Here is a 20,058-nt window from a genome sequence, read left to right on the forward strand (position 1 = left end):
TTTGAAGAAACTACCACCAGGACCTGCAGGTGACTGCCTCTGACCCTTATGTCCTGATTTGTTTTGATTTGGGTAAAATAAATGAGTAAACACTATAAGTTAAACCCAGGATATACACAAAAGCACAACACCTTTTCCAATGTGGTGCTCTACTCTGACTATCAGCTTCTGCCCTCAGCTAGGCACTTCAGTTTCAAGAGGCATGAGCATTATACAAGTTCAGTCAGATAACTCGCGAATAGATTTAACCAATATTTATTATAGAATGAGAAGTGTGCATATATGTTCTATCTTGGCGTTCGGCTGTACTAAATTTTTCTCCCCGCTCGGCACAACATTAACATAAACATTAAGAGCAGGGAGATAGATATACAATAACAACCCCCCCATGGGGAACATGGGGGGGGGGGGGGGGGGGGGGGGTTGTTACAATAACAGAGCCCACTGGTGGTGCTGGTGTGGCGGTGGGGGCAAGCATCACAACAGTAACCAGGAACCATAATGCAGAAGCAAGGCAGGAAGAAGCATGCAGTCTAGGTGAGCTTAAATACCCCGCCCAATTGGTCAGTTGACTGCCACATCAGCGAATGATATCATTGATATGTGGGTCTTGCAAACACTGAATATACCCACATCATACTATAATTCTAACAATGTCTGTGTGTGTGTGTGTGTGTGTGTGTGTGTGTGTCTGTCTGTGTCAGAAACACCGCATTATCTCCTCATTGCCGGCACCAATCGCTCCCACTTTTCACACAGGCATTGACCATATGAATATGGAGGGCGTATTCGATTTGACACATTAATGATTAATAATGAATTTATTAGTGAATTCCTCACACACCTCCGCCCCTTAGCGACACCTGTATCACAGGCCACCGTTCTCACTGTTACCCCACTGGCATGCTTCCTCTAGCTACTGGCGCAACACAACAAAATGTGCCCTATAAAATTTGGTCCCTCCCCCTCGCTCTGGCTGCTGTCGAGGCGAACACTCTACCTTAGTAGGATCCGAGGGTTTTCTTCTTCCTCTTTGTTTGGAGTAACCTATACCTTCACTGGATTACGTTCGCTACGGGGATGGATTACATTTATTTTATCACCTTTACTTTGCTTTGGAGGGAGTGTTACGTTGGGAAGGAACTCTGGGGGCAACAGACTTTGTTTGGAAACACGGAACAATACAAAACAATAAGGGAGCTCCCGCGTGTGTGCGGTGCGCGAGACACGGACATTTGTTTCGGATCATTCACTCATTCATTCAACTCTGTGTGTATAACTGTTGATTCCTTCATTTCACTTTAGATAAAAGGTTAACGCGAGTTTTGTTTCTGACTGTTTTCTGCTTGCTTATTTAGGCTATTTTCATTACATTCCCTTTATCAATCGTATCCTAAGAGGAGATCATTCACAACCCGTGATTTAAATAATTCGTAGCAGTGATAGCGATATCTGACCGTTACATATGGTCAGATATTACATACAACAAACAACATGCCACGAAGAACATTTTTCTGCGCAACAGACCCACACGGGGAAAACAACTTGGACCCCGATACTACTAGCTACTCTTGCGTCAGTCGACATAACTTCTTCTTTGGGAAGCATCGCGGCCAACGCGCGGGTTGCGTGGCACAGGCACCTGAAAGCCAGCTCTGACAGTTCTGACGGGGGCATGTTAACGTGAACGAAAATATTCAATAACTTCCATTTATACACAGAATATCACCACCAATTTTACATCACACATCAATGGTGTACTTATGATTGTACTACAGCATTTCCTTATTAAACTTACGTTTAATTGGCCTACTTTTGTGCCCAACCCAACTTCACAACACCATCTGTAAACAATCCCCCCCCCCCCCCCCTATCACATTACCCACACTGAACATAATTTGCTATTCATATATTCAGAACGGGTAAGGACTAGTACTAGTAATGCAGCATATTAACCCCTCGAGTATATGTATGCACCCTTGAGCACAGCATGAAGCCGCTCGAGTATATCTGACTGAACTAACTCTGCAAGCTACGTATCATTTGTTGGTTTACTTTTTCTCTGCCGCTTCCTCATAGCCCTCCTCCCATGAGACTGTTGGTTCCACTGGATGCTTTTCTATCCCTCTGGAGACCACATGATGATGTCTGGTCTCAGAGTGGTGGACAGTACCACCTCTGGGAAGTGGACCTTCCTCCCCAGGTCGACCTCCATCTCAAGTCCCTGAGCTGACTGCAAGATATTTTGATTGGCTTGGCCTTGGTTCCTTTACGGCCACACAACCTGCAGGTCCTCCCTCATTCAACCCCTGTGCAAGTTGACCAGTGTGAAGTGAAGGGCGCTCTTATTAATTTGCACCCTCACTTTTATCTTCAATGTGCGTTGCTCAGCCAATCAAATCATTGCTATGGGGTGATCAGCCAATCACAAGCCAATGTTTGTGTTTACACAAACATTGGCATATACCTGGGCATATAGGAGGCCCTCAAAATTTCTCTAGCCGTGTGATGGTTCTCTTGACAAGGTTCCACCTTGTCCATGCACCTTGACTGATGGATTTAGCCATTTTTTCTTCCTCCTCAAGGTTTTGGATCATGGTCCTTTTCTCCCTGGGAGTGGGCTTTGACCAAATGGTATGTTCCTAGACCCTGTCTTCCAGTGCGGGAGAAGATTCTGCCGTGCTGGTCTTCCACTTCCTGCCGGATCTGTATTGATTATATAAAACATTGGAGTGAGTCTTTCAAAAGTGAAGAGAACTCACTACCTTATTGCAGTGATGACATTTCAGGCACCCTTTCAAGTTGTCTTTGATGTGACCAACATTGCTGCAATGTTTGACTTGGACCAGTCCAGTTGCAATGCTCTGAGTGTCTAATCCACTTGACCATCTCCACGGCAACACACCAAGAGTGGAAACAGCCATGATGTCGACCTGACATTTTCCTTCTGCCTATTATTGGATAAATCGTTCTGTGTGGGTCCAGCTGCACACAGCACTCATGTTTTCCCAGTCTCCTTGCACGGACAGGAACAGAGCGGGCCATCTGTCTTCATCTCTCCCTGGATTGGGAGAACAGAACAGGGAAAGAGAAAGATAAGAGCTTTTCTCCCACCCACCATTATATTCACTCTCGTCGCAAGTGTGGGTTTTAAGGTGGAGTTTCCGGCATATGCTGCAATACTTACCTCCTGTCCTACTGAACTGTGTTGCTCTGAAAATCAACATCGCAATGCACTTCTGCAGCTCCCCATGCCATGTTCGGAGCCATTTTCTACATGCACTGCATTTTAATCACCATTTTGGTGAATGTACCCAACAGGAACATGAAGGAGAACAAGTGCTAAATAGTATGCACACACTCTGGCACACACAGACACCCACACCCACCCACACACACACACACATCCACACATCCACGAACACATGTACGCACGAGCGCACACACAATTTATGCTATTTATGCTTTCCTGGTGTCATACACAAATTTCAAAGGAGCCAGGGCGTATTTCAGCTTGAGCACTTATTTAATGTGATATATACAGCTTTATACTGATTTTGGTAACACTGTAGGCCTATGTTTTTCTTGTCTGTGTTATAGTAATTATACTGTTGCCTAATTATATCTCCTTGGTGTAAAACAAGCAACTAAGTTAAGTACCCAATTCATTATTTGGCTTTGCTATTGTTTTCTATATAGACAGGTTTAATTTAAAACAAATATTAAATGCTTGTTCAGAGTGCGAAATGAAGGAAGACAATGATGGAGGTTGACTGGTAGGTTACGTTATGTTTGTACATACAGATACAGGCATAGAGTAGCCTACATATAGTTTAGAATGATACATTTAAAAAAAAACAGACAAGACGATATACTAAATATGATCATGTTTGGCAACATTAGGAGATGAACAGTGTGTCAAAAGCTTGGAACTTTGCAACAGATGGATATCTTGTTGTCATTAAAGTATGAATGACATCAACATTCATTATTACATTGGACATTAAATATGTGCAAAATAAAATCATCTATAGTGAACTTATAGGGCAGATCTTCAGCCATCCATTTTACTGGTGTGTTCCCCAAGTAATCTGTTGTCAACTGTGACTGAAAAACCAAATGCGATAGGCTATATGGTAAAATCCAGTGTTACATTAAGTCAAGAGTGTTATTTTATACTCTCAATGTTAAATTAAAACTAAAGCAAACCATTATTTATTTGGCATCACTATAGCTGGATATTGATGTCAAGTGGGCGGGGCAAGGGCAATGTAGCCTAAATAGTCACAGATCTACTGTAGATCTAAGTCTGCCATGCTATTAACTGAATCCTTTAACTGAATCCATTCTCTTTGGATCAAATAGTAATCTCAGCAAGGCAGATGGCTTCTTGGTTAGAGTGGGTGACAATATTATCACACGAAAATATCAAATTATACCTACCTATATAGGTTCCATCCTGGAGGCAAATATTTCTGGTGATAAAATGGCCACCAACGTATAGAAAAAGTCAACCAAAGAACAAGATTCCTGTACAGGATCTCCTCACTGGTCAATAAAAACACCTTGAAGACCCTAACAGCAGCCTAGTACATGGTAAGGTTTCTTCGACTATATGCATGCACCTCTTGGTTGGTAGTTGGTACCACCACAGCACCTCAAAGGCCCTTAAAACAAGTAAGGCTCCAGACTTTCCCAAACAAACTGGTCAGGCTACTACTTGGCCTTACTCCACGAACCCACCTCACCCTAATATATATTTCTTTCCATTTCTTTGATGATTTCCTGTTTTTTTTGTTATCGAAGTGTAGCCTACATTTTGTCTCTAAATGTTCTGGTGAATTGAAAATGGTGGACCCTGTTGTAAATGTAGCCTACTTAAAATGTATACCATTCTGCATACTTAAGTTAATATAATTTTCAATCAATCAATCAATCAAATTGGCAATTAGCTGTGGTCATGCATGCATGCCAATATATGCATAATGCAGCAAACAAATTGCAAAAAACTATATAGGCCTTTAGTTTAGGCTACTTCTCATCTTGTAGATCTGCTATTTTCTCCAAGCAACACCGCCATGCAACGAATTATACAGGCTTCATCAAGACAAGATTTTTGATGAATTGAACAATGTGGACCCTGTTGTAAACAAGTGTAATGCTTAATTGGGTCGTCCACTCACAGTTAACAGTCTTTGTATTGAGTTTGTGCTTAAAATGTAGCCTACTGTAAATTCTACAAACTGTTAATAAATATTTCAATCAATCAATCAAACATGATGTGCCGGGTGCCCCCCCAACGGTTCGCACGCATAGAGTTGGGTCGCACGTCCCGGTCCCCACTACGCTCCCCGCCCCCGCGCCTTGCCTGCCTTTGTTCGCATCACAACAATCCTCGGAACAGATGGTGCTGTGCATGGGGGACAATGACAGGCACAAGCTCCCAGCCAATAGCGGAGCTGGGAATCAGCTGACTAGTCTGGACAGCGCCAGGTGTTGTTATCTGAAGAGGAGCAGCGGGGGCGAGGAGGAGGAATACCAGGGCTACCAGTCAGTCCACGGACTCACTGCAGGTGCCGCTTGGATCAGATCTCTGCAGACCGCGCTATGATGCTCATCTCGGAGGTGTCGCCGGAATCGCATATGATTGGATATACACGCGAGAAAACGCTGTAAAAAGCCACTGACTGAATCTGCGGGATTAAAGGAATATACATTTTCGCCCAAGAATATTTCATTAAGCCGTTTTTTCTTATTTCTTATAATTTATTGAGTAAAACGGATAGGATATCGGCGAAGGAGCTGCACGTGTGAGAGCATCAGCCTGGAATGCCGAGCAAGGTGAGACTGTAAAGCAGGATTTCTAGTGCTAATGTCTTGTATTTTCATTTCAGACTGTATTTAAACCCATGATTGTCTGAAACAAAAAACAGCTAGCTGGATTGATGGTGTTAAACTCTCACTATAGCCCACCGAACAGACACGTACCAGACCCAAGCCAATCCATCACTGCGCTATAATCAATACGGATGTTTTATGCCAATAGTGCAACTGCAACAGTGCAACATATATCAGGTGTGCGTTCAGGCTACTGCATCCTATACCAACCAAGAGACACAGTGATTTTATATAATTTGCATACGCATTCAAGCGCATAGCTCATAGGAAGAATATTTGAATAGTGTAACACTGGCATATTATTGAATTAAACTTTTATATTTTATAAATTGTCCTGCCTTTGTTGCCATAGGCTATAGGCCTATACACTACAGTGTAGCCTATGGCAAATTACTATTTTAATAATCGTTAGTTTTATGCGTCAAACGGCATAAAATAAACTTTGATCTTCCTGCAGCAGCATACTTGCATTGCCAGGCAACGTTGCAAGAATGTGATTAGCATATTAATGTTAAAGTATGTCAGTCAGCAGAAAGCAGATGTCTGTCTGTCCCTCCATGATAAGAAAGGGGGTCTTTATACAATCTTAAAGAAATGACGAGACTCTTCTTTGAAGCTCTGCGGGGGAATGGGGTAAAGGGGATCTATTGTCATTTAGCTGCTGTTGTCGCAGCTGTTGCGTCTTACTAATCACTATTGTGACGTTTATCGTCCGTAACTTTCTTCTTTTTTTTGAGGGGTATAGCCTATAGGCCTACAGGTTTAGTTGTTGTTTTTAGTTCAATGTTTGTTTTAAAAACGCCATTGACAATGAAGGGAAAATTTACTCATATTGTCCCTCATTACGTCATATTGTCTCTTTATTGTTAATGGCATTTAATGTTTGTGTTGGCACCGTTTGTTTTATATCACCATTACATCACCTAATCAACATGAGTTAGACCCCTCACTTCACACGGGTGTGATTTTTTTTGGATAGCAGCAGCATATTTAAATGCATGAAATCTGAACAAATTTCCAGAACTTTTATTTTGCAACCATAAGATTGATGATGCTGACCACATCAATAGTGGTCAGCATTCAGCATACTCAGCATCCATTGCCCACTATAGCTACCCATTTATGACCTGTACATACCAAGAATGACAAACAACTGTATTTTACTCTTATAGTCCACACACACACACACACACACACACACACACACACACACACACACACACACACACACACACACACACACACACACGCAGTTGGGGCTTCAGTGCCTTGCTCAAGGGCACTTCAGCGGTGTTGGGTGAGTGATGACCAATCACTTCCCGACCCAGATTTTACCTGCCCGTCCGGGGAATTGAAACGGCAACCTTTCGGCAACAAGGGCGCTCCTCTAACCCTTTAGGCCACCGCTGCCCCAAAATGCACGATGCAACTTAATTTAACTTTAGAGTAAGAGGATAGAGAGGGTACAGAAGAGATGGAGACTGTGTGTGCGCGTGTTTGTGTGTGCGTGCGTGTGTGCGCATGCATACATGCATGCATGCATGTCTGATGGGACACAGGGGAGAAAGCTCTAACACCCTCCCTGGAGTAACAAATTCCCCTGGGTCAAGGCCTAGCAAAGAAGGGGACGGACGGACGGGGGGGCTGGGGCACAAGCCAGTACTATTATTCCTTTTCGACAGGCTAACTCATTAGTGTTTGTATAGGCTAGGTCACAGGGACAAAGGATGCAGCAGCCCTCTATGATTTATTGAAGCAATCATTATACTGTATCAATACAATAGATGGAGTGACAACAACAAGGGTTAGCTCCTCAGAGGTCATACAGTAGCATATGGAAATTTGCCGAATTAAACGGAGTCATAAGCTTTGTTCAGAAGTTAGTTTATTCTCAAGTCACTTATAACACTAGTTCTTAAACATTAATGTTGTGTTGTCAGTATGCTACAACGGCATGTTAAACATGAGCATCATTCAAGTTGAAGAATAATTGCTGATGCCCCGTACCGAATTGTCCAGTAAAATACATGGGAAATGTAGTTTGATATTGATGTTTGATAATATCACAATTAACAATTTAATTGAAAATGTATGTTGACTACGTTAACACTGGCATCCATATTTTGGGGAAATGTGTCAAACATTGCCTTTTCTTTCTTAATTCAAACACAGCAAGCTTGTAGATCGGCTGTTTTCACTATTTGTTGTATGAAGAAATGTTTACAAATTGAATGCAGGCCTACTGTTCCTGCAGCTTGCTATCCCCTTTATGGAAATGGAAGTAACACAACTATTGATCTGTTAGGCCTGCTGGTGAATTTCCAAAGATGAAAAATTGATTTGTACAAGATTTAGACCGTGCCAACTTCATTTTGTCGGTTAAACACTATATTCTTGTTGTGACAAACAATTATTGTTCTGTTAGTTACAGTATATGAGGAAAATAATCTTAAACCTTAGATGAGATATATTAGGTAGGCCTATGTTGTGTAACCTTGAGTCCTCATTGAGCTTTTATTGAGAGTCTGTTTAATTCTATGTTGTTCCCCCCCATGATTGTTAGACTTTATGGCGCAGGCAATGAGCTCCACTTTTCATGTACTTCTAATTGAAGATGTTCCATGGTTTTGTAACACTATTTCAAACTACATCCCAAGTATGTAGCACAGCTGAGAGTAGAGTGCAATCACAGTTATCATGCATTCACAGGCACATAATATAGCTTTTATTTTATTTTTTTATTTTTAACAGGGAACACATAAAAGCTGATTGTGTCTCTTTATATAAAAGAGCTAATGCTGTATCCATTAGAAAGGTATTCTTTATTTTTTATTTACTGTCTTTCAGAAGTTCTACATTTGGGAATTATATAAAGCCCCTGAGTCTGGATGTCAATTTGCAAGTTGACTTTCCTATGCTGAGAGAGGTGGGACATTTTTCTAATGGAAATGACAGGTGTATACGTCTATAGCTTAGAATGAGTTTGAACTCCTCCATGGCTGTCATATGCTGTCAGAGTTGAGCTGGCAGCATAAAAAATCAGATTACCCATGGCTGCTTACTCCATCGAGGTAGAGCTCTAAGCTGGCTAGGCTTTTGAGATCTAAATGTGACACAAAGCTATAAGTCATTTTTATATAATACCCAACTAATTACTAATGTACACTTATTACACTATGACCAGGTTTGTATGGTGTAGCACTGCATGCCAGTAGCTGTCTAAATGTGTGTGTGTCTGTGTGGCAAAACTGCTGGACCAATAAGCACCAAACTTCTTCACCAGCCAGTAGGCCAAAGAAGAACACATTTTGTGCTGCATATTTCTTTATATTTAACCTCTAAATTACAGTAGAACTTAAAGGTATATTCAGTGATTTCACTTAATTCAAATATAACTTATTTTTTTGACTCTCTATCCTGATTGGACGAAAGGCTGGGTCCCACAGCCAAAAACGAAACCTAAGGTTTTTTGAGTGAAATCACTGAATATACCTTTAATGGGGCTCAGATCGGGATGGAACCTTGCATAACTCAATATGTGAACTACAGGGGGACTGTGCATTAGTCCGACATATGTGGGCTGTTAAAACTAAGACCCATGGCTTCCGCGTGCGGTTAGGGTTAGTAATGTCGGAATAACGAGCCGTCGGACTAATGACAGACCCGAACTACAGACGAATGTACAGATGTACAGAGAATTTGCATTTATTGTAAGATTGTACTGCAGTATGTCTTGATGATGAATTGAGTACAAAGTGCTTTTTGTGTTATCCTTTTAGCTTCACTGCAGGCCGTGAAATTATTTTTAACATTTTAGACAAAAGTAAAAATCACACCTGTGTGAAGTGAGTGGTGCAACTCCGTGTGGGGGTTCCCAGGGGGGGGGGGGAGTTCCAGACCCACAGGAACGCACCCAGGGTGCCGGCCCGGTTCCGGCGAGCCGCCCGCGTCCGAAGTCCGAAGTCACCGTGTGCTGGTCCCTGTACTGTACTGTACTGTACTGTACTGTACTGTACTGTACTGTACTGTACTGTACTGTACTGTACTGTACTGTACTGTACTGTACTGTACTGTACTGTACTGTACTGTACTGTACTGTACTGTAATCATCATACATACAGTTAATATGTGCATGTGTGTTTGTGTGTGTGTGTGTTAGGTTGCGCACAGGTGGTGAAAAACAACCATGCTGTTTTCGTGCTCATACCCAGCCAGCCAGTCAGGCACCCCCGCACACATAACTCCATAAGGGAGTTAAAAAATACTCAAAAAATACAATAAGAAGGTTCAAATGTGTCATTAGGCTATACACTAAATAGGGGGGGGGGAGCAATGCAAATAGAATGCTTGCAAAATAGAGTAAAATTAACAAAAGTAAAATATTTATACTAAAAGTGTCCAGCTAAGTTCAAAGGTTGTTTTAGACAATCTCTTCCTGCCTTCCTCTGTTTCTTCCTTCCACCCTTTGGTGTTTTGTGTTGTTTTCTTGTAGGTTTTTTCACTCCTGCTGTGCACACATTTCCTCTGGCTCCTGGCCCACAGCAGGTTCACAAGTTTGTATCAGGAACTATGTGACAGCTAGTGTAGCAGTTGTTGTTTTTTCCAAACAAAATAAGCCAGTTGGTTGGTTGCAAATTGCAATGGCCTTTTATCTCTGCAGTGTCCTCAGCAAATGTGGTTTAGATCCGAAAACGGAGAGCCAAAAAATAGCAGATCGACAACCTCACAGCGTGTCACAATGCAACACGCTGTGAGCTATTTTCACCATTGTACGAAGTACTGTATACTGTAATTCAGTCTATAGTGTTTTCAAAATATCATGTGACCCAGTTGCAATAGTGTTTTGAGTTCAATTTGACGCTTTTGTTCATTTTGTTTTAGCGGAAAACTAAAATATATATATTATTTTCCAATGACACAAGTTACTGTACTTTTATACTATTATATAACGGATTCAATTCAACTGTCTCAACTACTGCTTGCATCCCAGGCCTCTTGTGCCAATCAGTCCCGCTTTTTCTAACATTTGCTAACAAAAGCTTAGATACAGATGTGCCATTTTATTTTATTTGTAATGTGTGCAAAAGATGGAATCAGAGATTAACCGCAAATTTAAAACCATCTTATGATCAGATCTACTACTCTACTGATTGATTTACTGTGTTTGTGTCACAAATGGCTGTATTTTGAATTCCTGGAAAATTCTTGATGCTCCAAGTTTGCATGTGCTTTGTACCATTGTGTTCATGAAACTTCAAGAATATAGGAAGTTATTGATAACTTTCATCTAAAGCTAGCTAGCAATACAAAATAATGTGTTATGTAAGAATCAAAGTAGCTTTACTGCACATAAACTATTTGGTGTATATGGCCTCTGTGGTGTATTTCTTTTAATTAAAGCATCTGGGTTTGAACCCAGTACATTTCCTCAAGCTAATCTCCATCTCAACATCTCATCCACTAATCCTGAGGGGCACAGGCTATCTTAACCAATACAGTGCTTTAGTACATCTCTGTGTGCAGACCAGATACTGTGTGCATTACCCTTATTTCACCCATGCTCCGCCCAATCCCACGGCGAACCCTTTAAGTGCAGGAGGAGTGTGGAGCGTTTTCCTGTCTCCCTTGCCTTGTTGCCAGGCAGTTTGCATTCAGATTCATTAGTCAGCTCACTTGTTTGAAATCCTCTTAGGCACCACTTAAACCCTATACTTCAGTTGATCGGGGTCCCCCCCCAGGGGTGTATACTTTGCTCCTTTCTTTTTCCTTCTACACCAAATCTCTTCAATAGCCCAAGCACACAGCTCGTTGCAATGCGAACCGGTGTGAGCTTGTAGATCTGCTGTTCTATATCTGCTGCATGTTCACCTATTTCCACCAAATGTTCACCTAGTACAGTGGTTTTCAACCCTTTTCATATCAAGGCCCATTATTATTTATTCAGCATTTGAGCCACGGACCACCATTTGATGACATTTAGCATCACATACACAAAACGGTCATACCAAAGACTCTAAAAATTGGACCCAGTGCCTCCCTGCTTGACACTCAAGCATCAAGGGTTGGATTGGGGGTAAGTCCCTGCGACATACTAGCGTCATGTCAAGCTGCCTCACGCTACAGAAACAGGAGATAGGCTCCTGCCCTATGGGCCCCATGCAAGGCTAGGCTACTTACTTACCCAAACGTATGAATATTTATATCGTTGGATAACATTTTGTCCATAATTCCATGCTGTATTGATGTTGGTATACCACTAGGAGAGATAACAGGCAAACGTTGATCAAATTCTTCTACATTCTCTAAATGTGTAAACTAAGTAATGCAGATGTTTAACAATAATTCAACTCTTGAGGGGGTAATGAAACCAGGTCCATTTGGTTTAATTTTACACTCTCAAGAGTTAAAGATCTAGTCTTTGGTTGGTTGGTTACCAACTCTCCATCATTTAGCTGGGCACCCACCTCAATGACCACTGGTGGTCCCCGGACCACTACACCTGTAATCACCTGTGATTATTATATGATCCTGTGAATCCGAGGAAGCTATGCCATGGGGGTGACCACACCGCCCAGTTCCCTGTGTAGAGACGGTCCGTTTACACTCCTTCAGCCCCCCTCTTTAGACGGTCCGTTTACACTCCTTCAGCCCCCCTCTTTAGACGGTCCGTTTACACTCCTTCAGCCCCCCTCTTTAGACGGTCCGTGTACACTCCTTCAGCCCCCCTCTTTAGACGGTCCGTGTACACTCCTTCAGCCCCCCTCTTTAGACGGTCCGTGTACACTCCTTCAGCCCCCCTCTTTAGACGGTCCGTTTACACTCCTTCAGCCCCCCTCTTTAGACGGTCCGTTTACACTCCTTCAGCCCCCCTCTTTAGACGGTCCGTGTACACTCCTTCAGCCCCCCTCTTTAGACGGTCCGTGTACACTCCTTCAGCCCCCCTCTTTAGACGGTCCGTGTACACTCCTTCAGCCCCCCTCTTTAGACGGTCCGTGTACACTCCTTCAGCCCCCCTCTTTAGACGGTCCGTGTACACTCCTTCAGCCCCCCTCTTTAGACGGTCCGTGTACACTCCTTCAGCCCCCCTCTTTAGACGGTCCGTGTACACTCCTTCAGCCCCCCTCTTTAGACGGTCCGTTTACACTCCTTCAGCCCCCCTCTTTAGACGGTCCGTGTACACTCCTTCAGCCCCCCTCTTTAGACGGTCCGTGTACACTCCTTCAGCCCCCCTCTTTAGACGGTCCGTGTACACTCCTTCAGCCCCCCTCTTTAGACGGTCCGTGTACACTCCTTCAGCCCCCCTCTTTAGACGGTCCGTGTACACTCCTTCAGCCCCCCTCTTTAGACGGTCCGTGTACACTCCTTCAGCCCCCCTCTTTAGACGGTCCGTGTACACTCCTTCAGCCCCCCTCTTTAGACGGTCCGTGTACACTCCTTCAGCCCCCCTCTTTAGACGGTCCGTGTACACTCCTTCAGCCCCCCTCTTTAGACGGTCCGTGTACACTCCTTCAGCCCCCCTCTTTAGACGGTCCGTGTACACTCCTTCAGCCCCCCTCTTTAGACGGTCCGTTTACACTCCTTCAGCCCCCCTCTTTAGACGGTCCGTGTACACTCCTTCAGCCCCCCTCTTTAGACGGTCCGTTTACACTCCTTCAGCCCCCCTCTTTAGACGGTCCGTGTACACTCCTTCAGCCCCCCTCTTTAGACGGTCCGTGTACACTCCTTCAGCCCCCCTCTTTAGACGGTCCGTGTACACTCCTTCAGCCCCCCTCTTTAGACGGTCCGTTTACACTCCTTCAGCCCCCCTCTTTAGACGGTCCGTGTACACTCCTTCAGCCCCCCTCTTTAGACGGTCCGTGTACACTCCTTCAGCCCCCCTCTTTAGACGGTCCGTGTACACTCCTTCAGCCCCCCTCTTTAGACGGTCCGTGTACACTCCTTCAGCCCCCCTCTTTAGACGGTCCGTGTACACTCCTTCAGCCCCCCTCTTTAGACGGTCCGTGTACACTCCTTCAGCCCCCCTCTTTAGACGGTCCGTGTACACTCCTTCAGCCCCCCTCTTTAGACGGTCCGTGTACACTCCTTCAGCCCCCCTCTTTAGACGGTCCGTGTACACTCCTTCAGCCCCCCTCTTTAGACGGTCCGTGTACACTCCTTCAGCCCCCCTCTTTAGACGGTCCGTGTACACTCCTTCAGCCCCCCTCTTTAGACGGTCCGTGTACACTCCTTCAGCCCCCCTCTTTAGACGGTCCGTGTACACTCCTTCAGCCCCCCTCTTTAGACGGTCCGTGTACACTCCTTCAGCCCCCCTCTTTAGACGGTCCGTGTACACTCCTTCAGCCCCCCTCTTTAGACGGTCCGTGTACACTCCTTCAGCCCCCCTCTTTAGACGGTCCGTGTACACTCCTTCAGCCCCCCTCTTTAGACGGTCCGTGTACACTCCTTCAGCCCCCCTCTTTAGACGGTCCGTGTACACTCCTTCAGCCCCCCTCTTTAGACGGTCCGTGTACACTCCTTCAGCCCCCCTCTTTAGACGGTCCGTGTACACTCCTTCAGCCCCCCTCTTTAGACGGTCCGTGTACACTCCTTCAGCCCCCCTCTTTAGACGGTCCGTGTACACTCCTTCAGCCCCCCTCTTTAGACGGTCCGTGTACACTCCTTCAGCCCCCCTCTTTAGACGGTCCGTGTACACTCCTTCAGCCCCCCTCTTTAGACGGTCCGTGTACACTCCTTCAGCCCCCCTCTTTAGACGGTCCGTGTACACTCCTTCAGCCCCCCTCTTTAGACGGTCCGTGTACACTCCTTCAGCCCCCCTCTTTAGACGGTCCGTGTACACTCCTTCAGCCCCCCTCTTTAGACGGTCCGTTTACACTCCTTCAGCCCCCCTCTTTAGACGGTCCGTGTACACTCCTTCAGCCCCCCTCTTTCCATGGTGCTCCTTTGTTTTCATTCCTAATCACAACAGCTCTTCACGTTGTCATGGGAGTTGAGAGATTATAAGATATTATGCATAATGTATAATATACTGTACATTATGCATTATGCATATTTATTTCTGTAGTATATTATTTGGTATATTCTAATCTATAGTATACTGTACAAGACACTAACGACTATTTATTTATGCTACTCGTTTTGTCCTGTAAACTAACTGTTGGTGTGTCACCGGTTAAGAAACATCTGCAGAGGATGGACAGAACCCACTACTATGGTTTAAAACATGATGTAGGCCTGGGCCGGCAGAGCGGTCCAGGCAGCTAGGCTGGTAATCCAGCTTGACAGCGTGTCAAGCTCAAAATACATGATAGATATAGTGACCTTGGAGCTTGGTTTGTATGTTACTGTGCAACTGTTTTGGCTATCACTGAGCTCCATATAAAATAATACAACTTTGAAGAGGAACAGGCCTGACTGGACATTCTATCTCTCCTTGCTTTGCAAATTACCGTAGAAAGCATAAAGGTTTTATCAGAATATGAAAGGAACAAGTCTCACATTACAGTGCATGATCATTTGATTTGGAATGATAGTTTTTTCTGTATCAATGTGAAAGTACAGTATGTCCATTATGTAGTCATACAGTATACTGTATATGGTTTTGTTTGGAATGCAGCAACAATATTGATGAAGGTTGCCTTGTTGTTAGCCAGAATTAATGCTTGATAGTCCAAGTCATTGGCTTTAGTGTTAATGCCATCTGGGCTAGCAGATGCCCAATGCACCACTTCACTGAAGCAGGCCATCAGGCAGGTCTGCTCTGTGGTACTCTCAGGTCTTCTACCTGTCAACTTTAGCAGCCTCAAATAAATCACTGCAGCAATCAGTTGCAGTGTATGAATAAGAATTTTCTTTTTTTGTTAAGTCAAGTAGAATTCTTGTTTTGTTTACTCACAAACTCAGAGCTGTGTTTGTTCTTGCTTTCTTTGAGGTATAGTGAATTCTAATATTACTATTTAATGAGGGTACACTAATGATCGAGAACTAATAAGCATGCTGGTTGGTGAAATGCCTCAAGGAGGATCAAAATAGTTCAGACCTTTATTATTTTCTTTCAACTTTCATGCAGTATAATCTGATCTGAAGCTGCTCTAGTATTTTCTCAAATCTGATACTGCATGTAGGAATATTGTGAGAAATTGTTCTCTTGTGCATGTAGGTAATTGCACCACTTACATTAAACACACATGCAGCAATGATTGTTATTACTAGACCTTTTGTACAGTACCTTCTTGTTATTGTCAATGTGGGGTAGATAGTGTTTTGTTTTAGTATTTCTGACATGTTTTTGTCTTTCTTTCCTTTCTAGACTCACCCTGCTGCTGCAAGGACACTCAACACTGGGACACCACGCTAGTTCATTACACTGGGCTGAAAGAACATTTTTGTGGGAATTCTGGTTAATGACTGTAGCACACTATCCTCCAAGGTTTTTTGCCTGTCCGGCTGTTCCACCTCTTGGTGGTTTGTGGAACTGAACACAGACAGACAGACACCATGGCTAAATGGAGGTTAGACTACTGTCTTTTTGGCCAGCTGTTCGCTGGCCTCATAATGGTATCTGTTGGACTGTCCTCCGTCCAGAGTAATGAGTGTCCCCAGCTATGTGTATGTGAGATCCGGCCCTGGTTTACCCCCCAGTCCACTTACAGAGAAGCCATTACTGTGGACTGCAATGACCTGCGCCTAACACGCATCCCAGTGAACCTTTCCAGTGAGACACAGGTTCTCCTCCTCCAGAGTAACTACATTGCAAGGACGAGCGAAGAACTTGAGCAATTATTTAACCTGACTGAGCTGGACCTGTCCCAGAACAACTTCAGCAACATTCGTGATGTTGGCCTGGTTAACATGTCACAACTCACCACCCTCCACCTAGAGGAGAACCAGATCACAGAAATGCCAGACTATTGTCTACAGGACCTCAGTAACTTGCAGGAGCTCTACATCAACCACAATCAGATTAATCTCATCTCCGCCAATGCCTTTTCCGGGCTCCACAATCTCCTCAGGCTCCACCTCAACTCCAACAAGCTCACGGCTATCGATAGCCGCTGGTTTGACTCCACGCCAAACCTAGAGATCCTCATGATTGGGGAGAACCCGGTCATTGGCATCATGGATTTTAACTTCAGGCCGCTAGGTAACCTGAGAAGTTTGGTCCTGGCAGGAATGGATTTAACAGATGTCCCTGGAAATGCCTTTGTTGGACTTGACAATCTTGAAAGCCTCTCTTTTTATGACAACAAGCTGGTCAGGGTTCCTCAGAAAGCCCTGCAGAAACTACCTAATCTAAAGTTCTTGGATTTGAACAAAAATCCTGTGCACAAACTCCAGGAGGGAGATTTCAAGAACATGCTGAGGCTGAAAGAGCTGGGTATAAACAACATGGGGGAATTGGTATCTATTGACCGTTATGCTTTGGACAACCTTCCTGAGCTCACTAAACTTGAGGCTACCAACAACCCCAAATTCTCCTACGTCAACCGGCTGGCCTTCCGCGATGTCCCTGCCCTGGAGAGCCTCATGTTGAATAATAATGCCCTAAATGCCCTGTATCAGTCCACAGTCGAAACCCTGCCCAACCTGCGGGAGATCAGCATCCACAGCAACCCCCTCCGCTGTGACTGTGTCATCCAATGGATGAACTCAAATAAAACTAGCATTCGCTTTATGGAACCACTGTCCATGTACTGTGCCATGCCGTCAGAGGTCAGAGGTCAGCATGTGAGGGAAGTACTGCAGAAAGACTCAATAGACCAATGTCTACCCATGATCTCCCATGATACCTTCCCTAGCCACCTCAGTGTGGACATTGGCATGTCTGTGGACTTGGACTGCAGAGCCATGTCCCAGCCTGAGCCAGAGATTTACTGGGTCACGCCTATGGGGAATAAAGTGATGACGGACACCCTGTCTGACAGGTACCACCTCAACAGTGAGGGGACTTTGAGGATCTCTCGCATCCAGGTTGAAGACTCCGGCAGATACACCTGTGTGGCCCAGAATGACGAGGGAGCTGACACGAGAGTCACAGCCATCAGGGTCAATGGGACACTGTTAGACAGCACTCAGCTCATGAAGATCTATGTTAAACAGACAGAGTCCCACTCCATCCTGGTGTCCTGGAAAATCAAATCCAATGTCATGACCTCCAACCTCAAGTGGTCATCCGCCACCATGAAAATAGACAACCCGCATATCACTTACACTGCCAGAGTACCTGTGGATGTCCACGAGTATAATCTTACACACTTGCAGCCGGCGACTGAATATGAGGTCTGTCTCACTGTCTCCAACAGCCACCAACAGGCACAGAAGTCTTGCGCTAATGTCACAACAAAGCAAGCAACCTTTGCCGTGGAAATATCCGACCAAGGAACTAACACTGCTCTCGCGGCTGTCATGGGAACAATTTTTGCAATCATCAGCCTGGCTTCTTTGGGTGTGTACATCGCAAAGAGATGGAAGAGGAAAAACTATCATCATTCTCTGAAAAAGTACATGCAGAAAACCTCATCTATCCCCCTAAATGAGTTGTACCCACCTCTTATCAACCTGTGGGAGACGGACAGTGAGAAGGACAAAGAGGGCTCCTCAGAGAACAAACCTAGCCAGGTGGACACTACACGTAGCTATTATATGTGGTGAGAGCTACGTACAGTACTAACCTACCTACTGTATGAGAACCCCACAGACAGAGACACTTTTCTTTCAGGAGCACACATTTTTGTGTAAAATAGAAACACATTTTCTTCCGTTCCTTCAGATTTGTTAAAAGATTTGTTGTTGGAAAAGGACAAAGACATTTTGAGACTTGGGGTTAAAGGACCATACTGATGGTCTGGCGAGTCTTGCCCCTAGACTACAACACATGATATACTTTACATTACTGCCTACCTATTTTCCAAACCATACCACAATTTGTTAGACTAAAAACAAAAAACTCTTTTTGTTGTTTTTGACAATTCCACTTTAAAATGATCTGCTTCTTGGTTGATATTTCGGTTGCCATTAAGAAGTCGCAGACATTTGAATTTAATCTGTAAATCTGACTTTTCTTTAAGGTCTGTTTTTGTCTAGACTTTGTCTGCTTTTAAATTATATTAAATGTAAAATTACATTTAAATGCATTAAAACGCAATGATTAATTAAGTAACTGTGACAAATGCAATGCAGACACAATTTGTAGTGTGGATTAGATATCTCCAAGTTCATTTTCATACTGTACTGAAATGAATTGAATCTAATGGCTTCCCCATTCCAGACCCCCAGGGTCTATATTACTTTTTACACCAAATCTCACATGCTCACTACGCAGCACGTTGTGAGCTTGTAGAACTGCTATTCTCACCCCTGAATGGGGACCCTTGCCCCCTTTTGACACTCTATATGGCAGCTTTGTTTATCTTCCTAGACGTTGATAGTAGTCACTGTGCTTTATTTTCAATACATATTTTGCTTCATACAGCATGGTATTGTCTTGGATTCGGTATGGGTGAAGAAGCTGAAATCGGTTCCATTTGGGCTTGTATCTCTGGCAGAATCATTAGAGACGACAAAGTTTCTTTCTCTTGTAAAACAGTTTTACTGTTGACTGTTGTGCACTGAAATATATGTGTATATATATAATATACAAATTTGTCTTTCAATTCAGATATAAGCTGACACATACTTTTAGACTTGACAGGCCGTCTATTGATGTTAGCGATTCTTTCTGTAATGTTGTATCAGCTATGAATTAATTTACCTTTTGGACATTAACAAGCAGTACGTTTGATTTAGAATTTTAAGTTTGCAGAGCAACTACTGTAAACCAGCAATAGAAAAATGAATGTTAATACCTAGATAAGTAGATGTAAAGCTTTGTAATATTTTTCAAAATATTCCTTTTATTTTGCTAGACTTTCAACAATCACTGGTTTTGTTGTGGTTTACACACTCAAACATGTTGTTTATTGAGGAGAAAGTCAAATAAAAATGTCCTCATATTTTATATACCACAATGGCAGTGTCATTTGTCATTTTAAAGTGTTTCCATCCATTTAATCAAGGTTTCCGCCCTCAAAGTGGACACATTTGTGATATACTGTATAGGCTATACTATAATACATAGCCTAAATGAACAATGTACATTGTACAAGGAAGGTGAGGTTTACAGTA

General features: G+C 43.6%; 1 protein-coding gene across 1 annotated transcript; it reads left to right on the top strand.

The window, feature by feature from the left end:
* The first annotated feature begins 5,711 nt into the window (after positions 1 to 5,711).
* Positions 5,712 to 19,011, top strand: lrrn1 (leucine rich repeat neuronal 1). The gene is made up of 2 exons (XM_083770750.1): positions 5,712 to 5,841; positions 16,205 to 19,011. The coding sequence occupies exon 2, from the start codon at positions 16,393 to 16,395 to the stop codon at positions 18,544 to 18,546; it is 2,154 nt and encodes a 717-aa protein (XP_083626876.1). The 5' UTR covers positions 5,712 to 5,841; positions 16,205 to 16,392; the 3' UTR covers positions 18,547 to 19,011.
* Positions 19,012 to 20,058: the final 1,047 nt, after the last annotated feature.

This window comes from Protomyctophum parallelum (genome assembly GCF_964188405.1).
Source record: "Protomyctophum parallelum genome assembly, chromosome: 8".
Lineage (NCBI taxonomy): Eukaryota > Metazoa > Chordata > Actinopteri > Myctophiformes > Myctophidae > Protomyctophum > Protomyctophum parallelum.

What these genes read in the sequence shown, in the direction of transcription:
- lrrn1 (XM_083770750.1), top strand. Translation starts at nt 16,393, where the DNA reads ATGGCTAAATGGAGGTTAGACTACTGTCTTTTTGGCCAGCTGTTCGCT.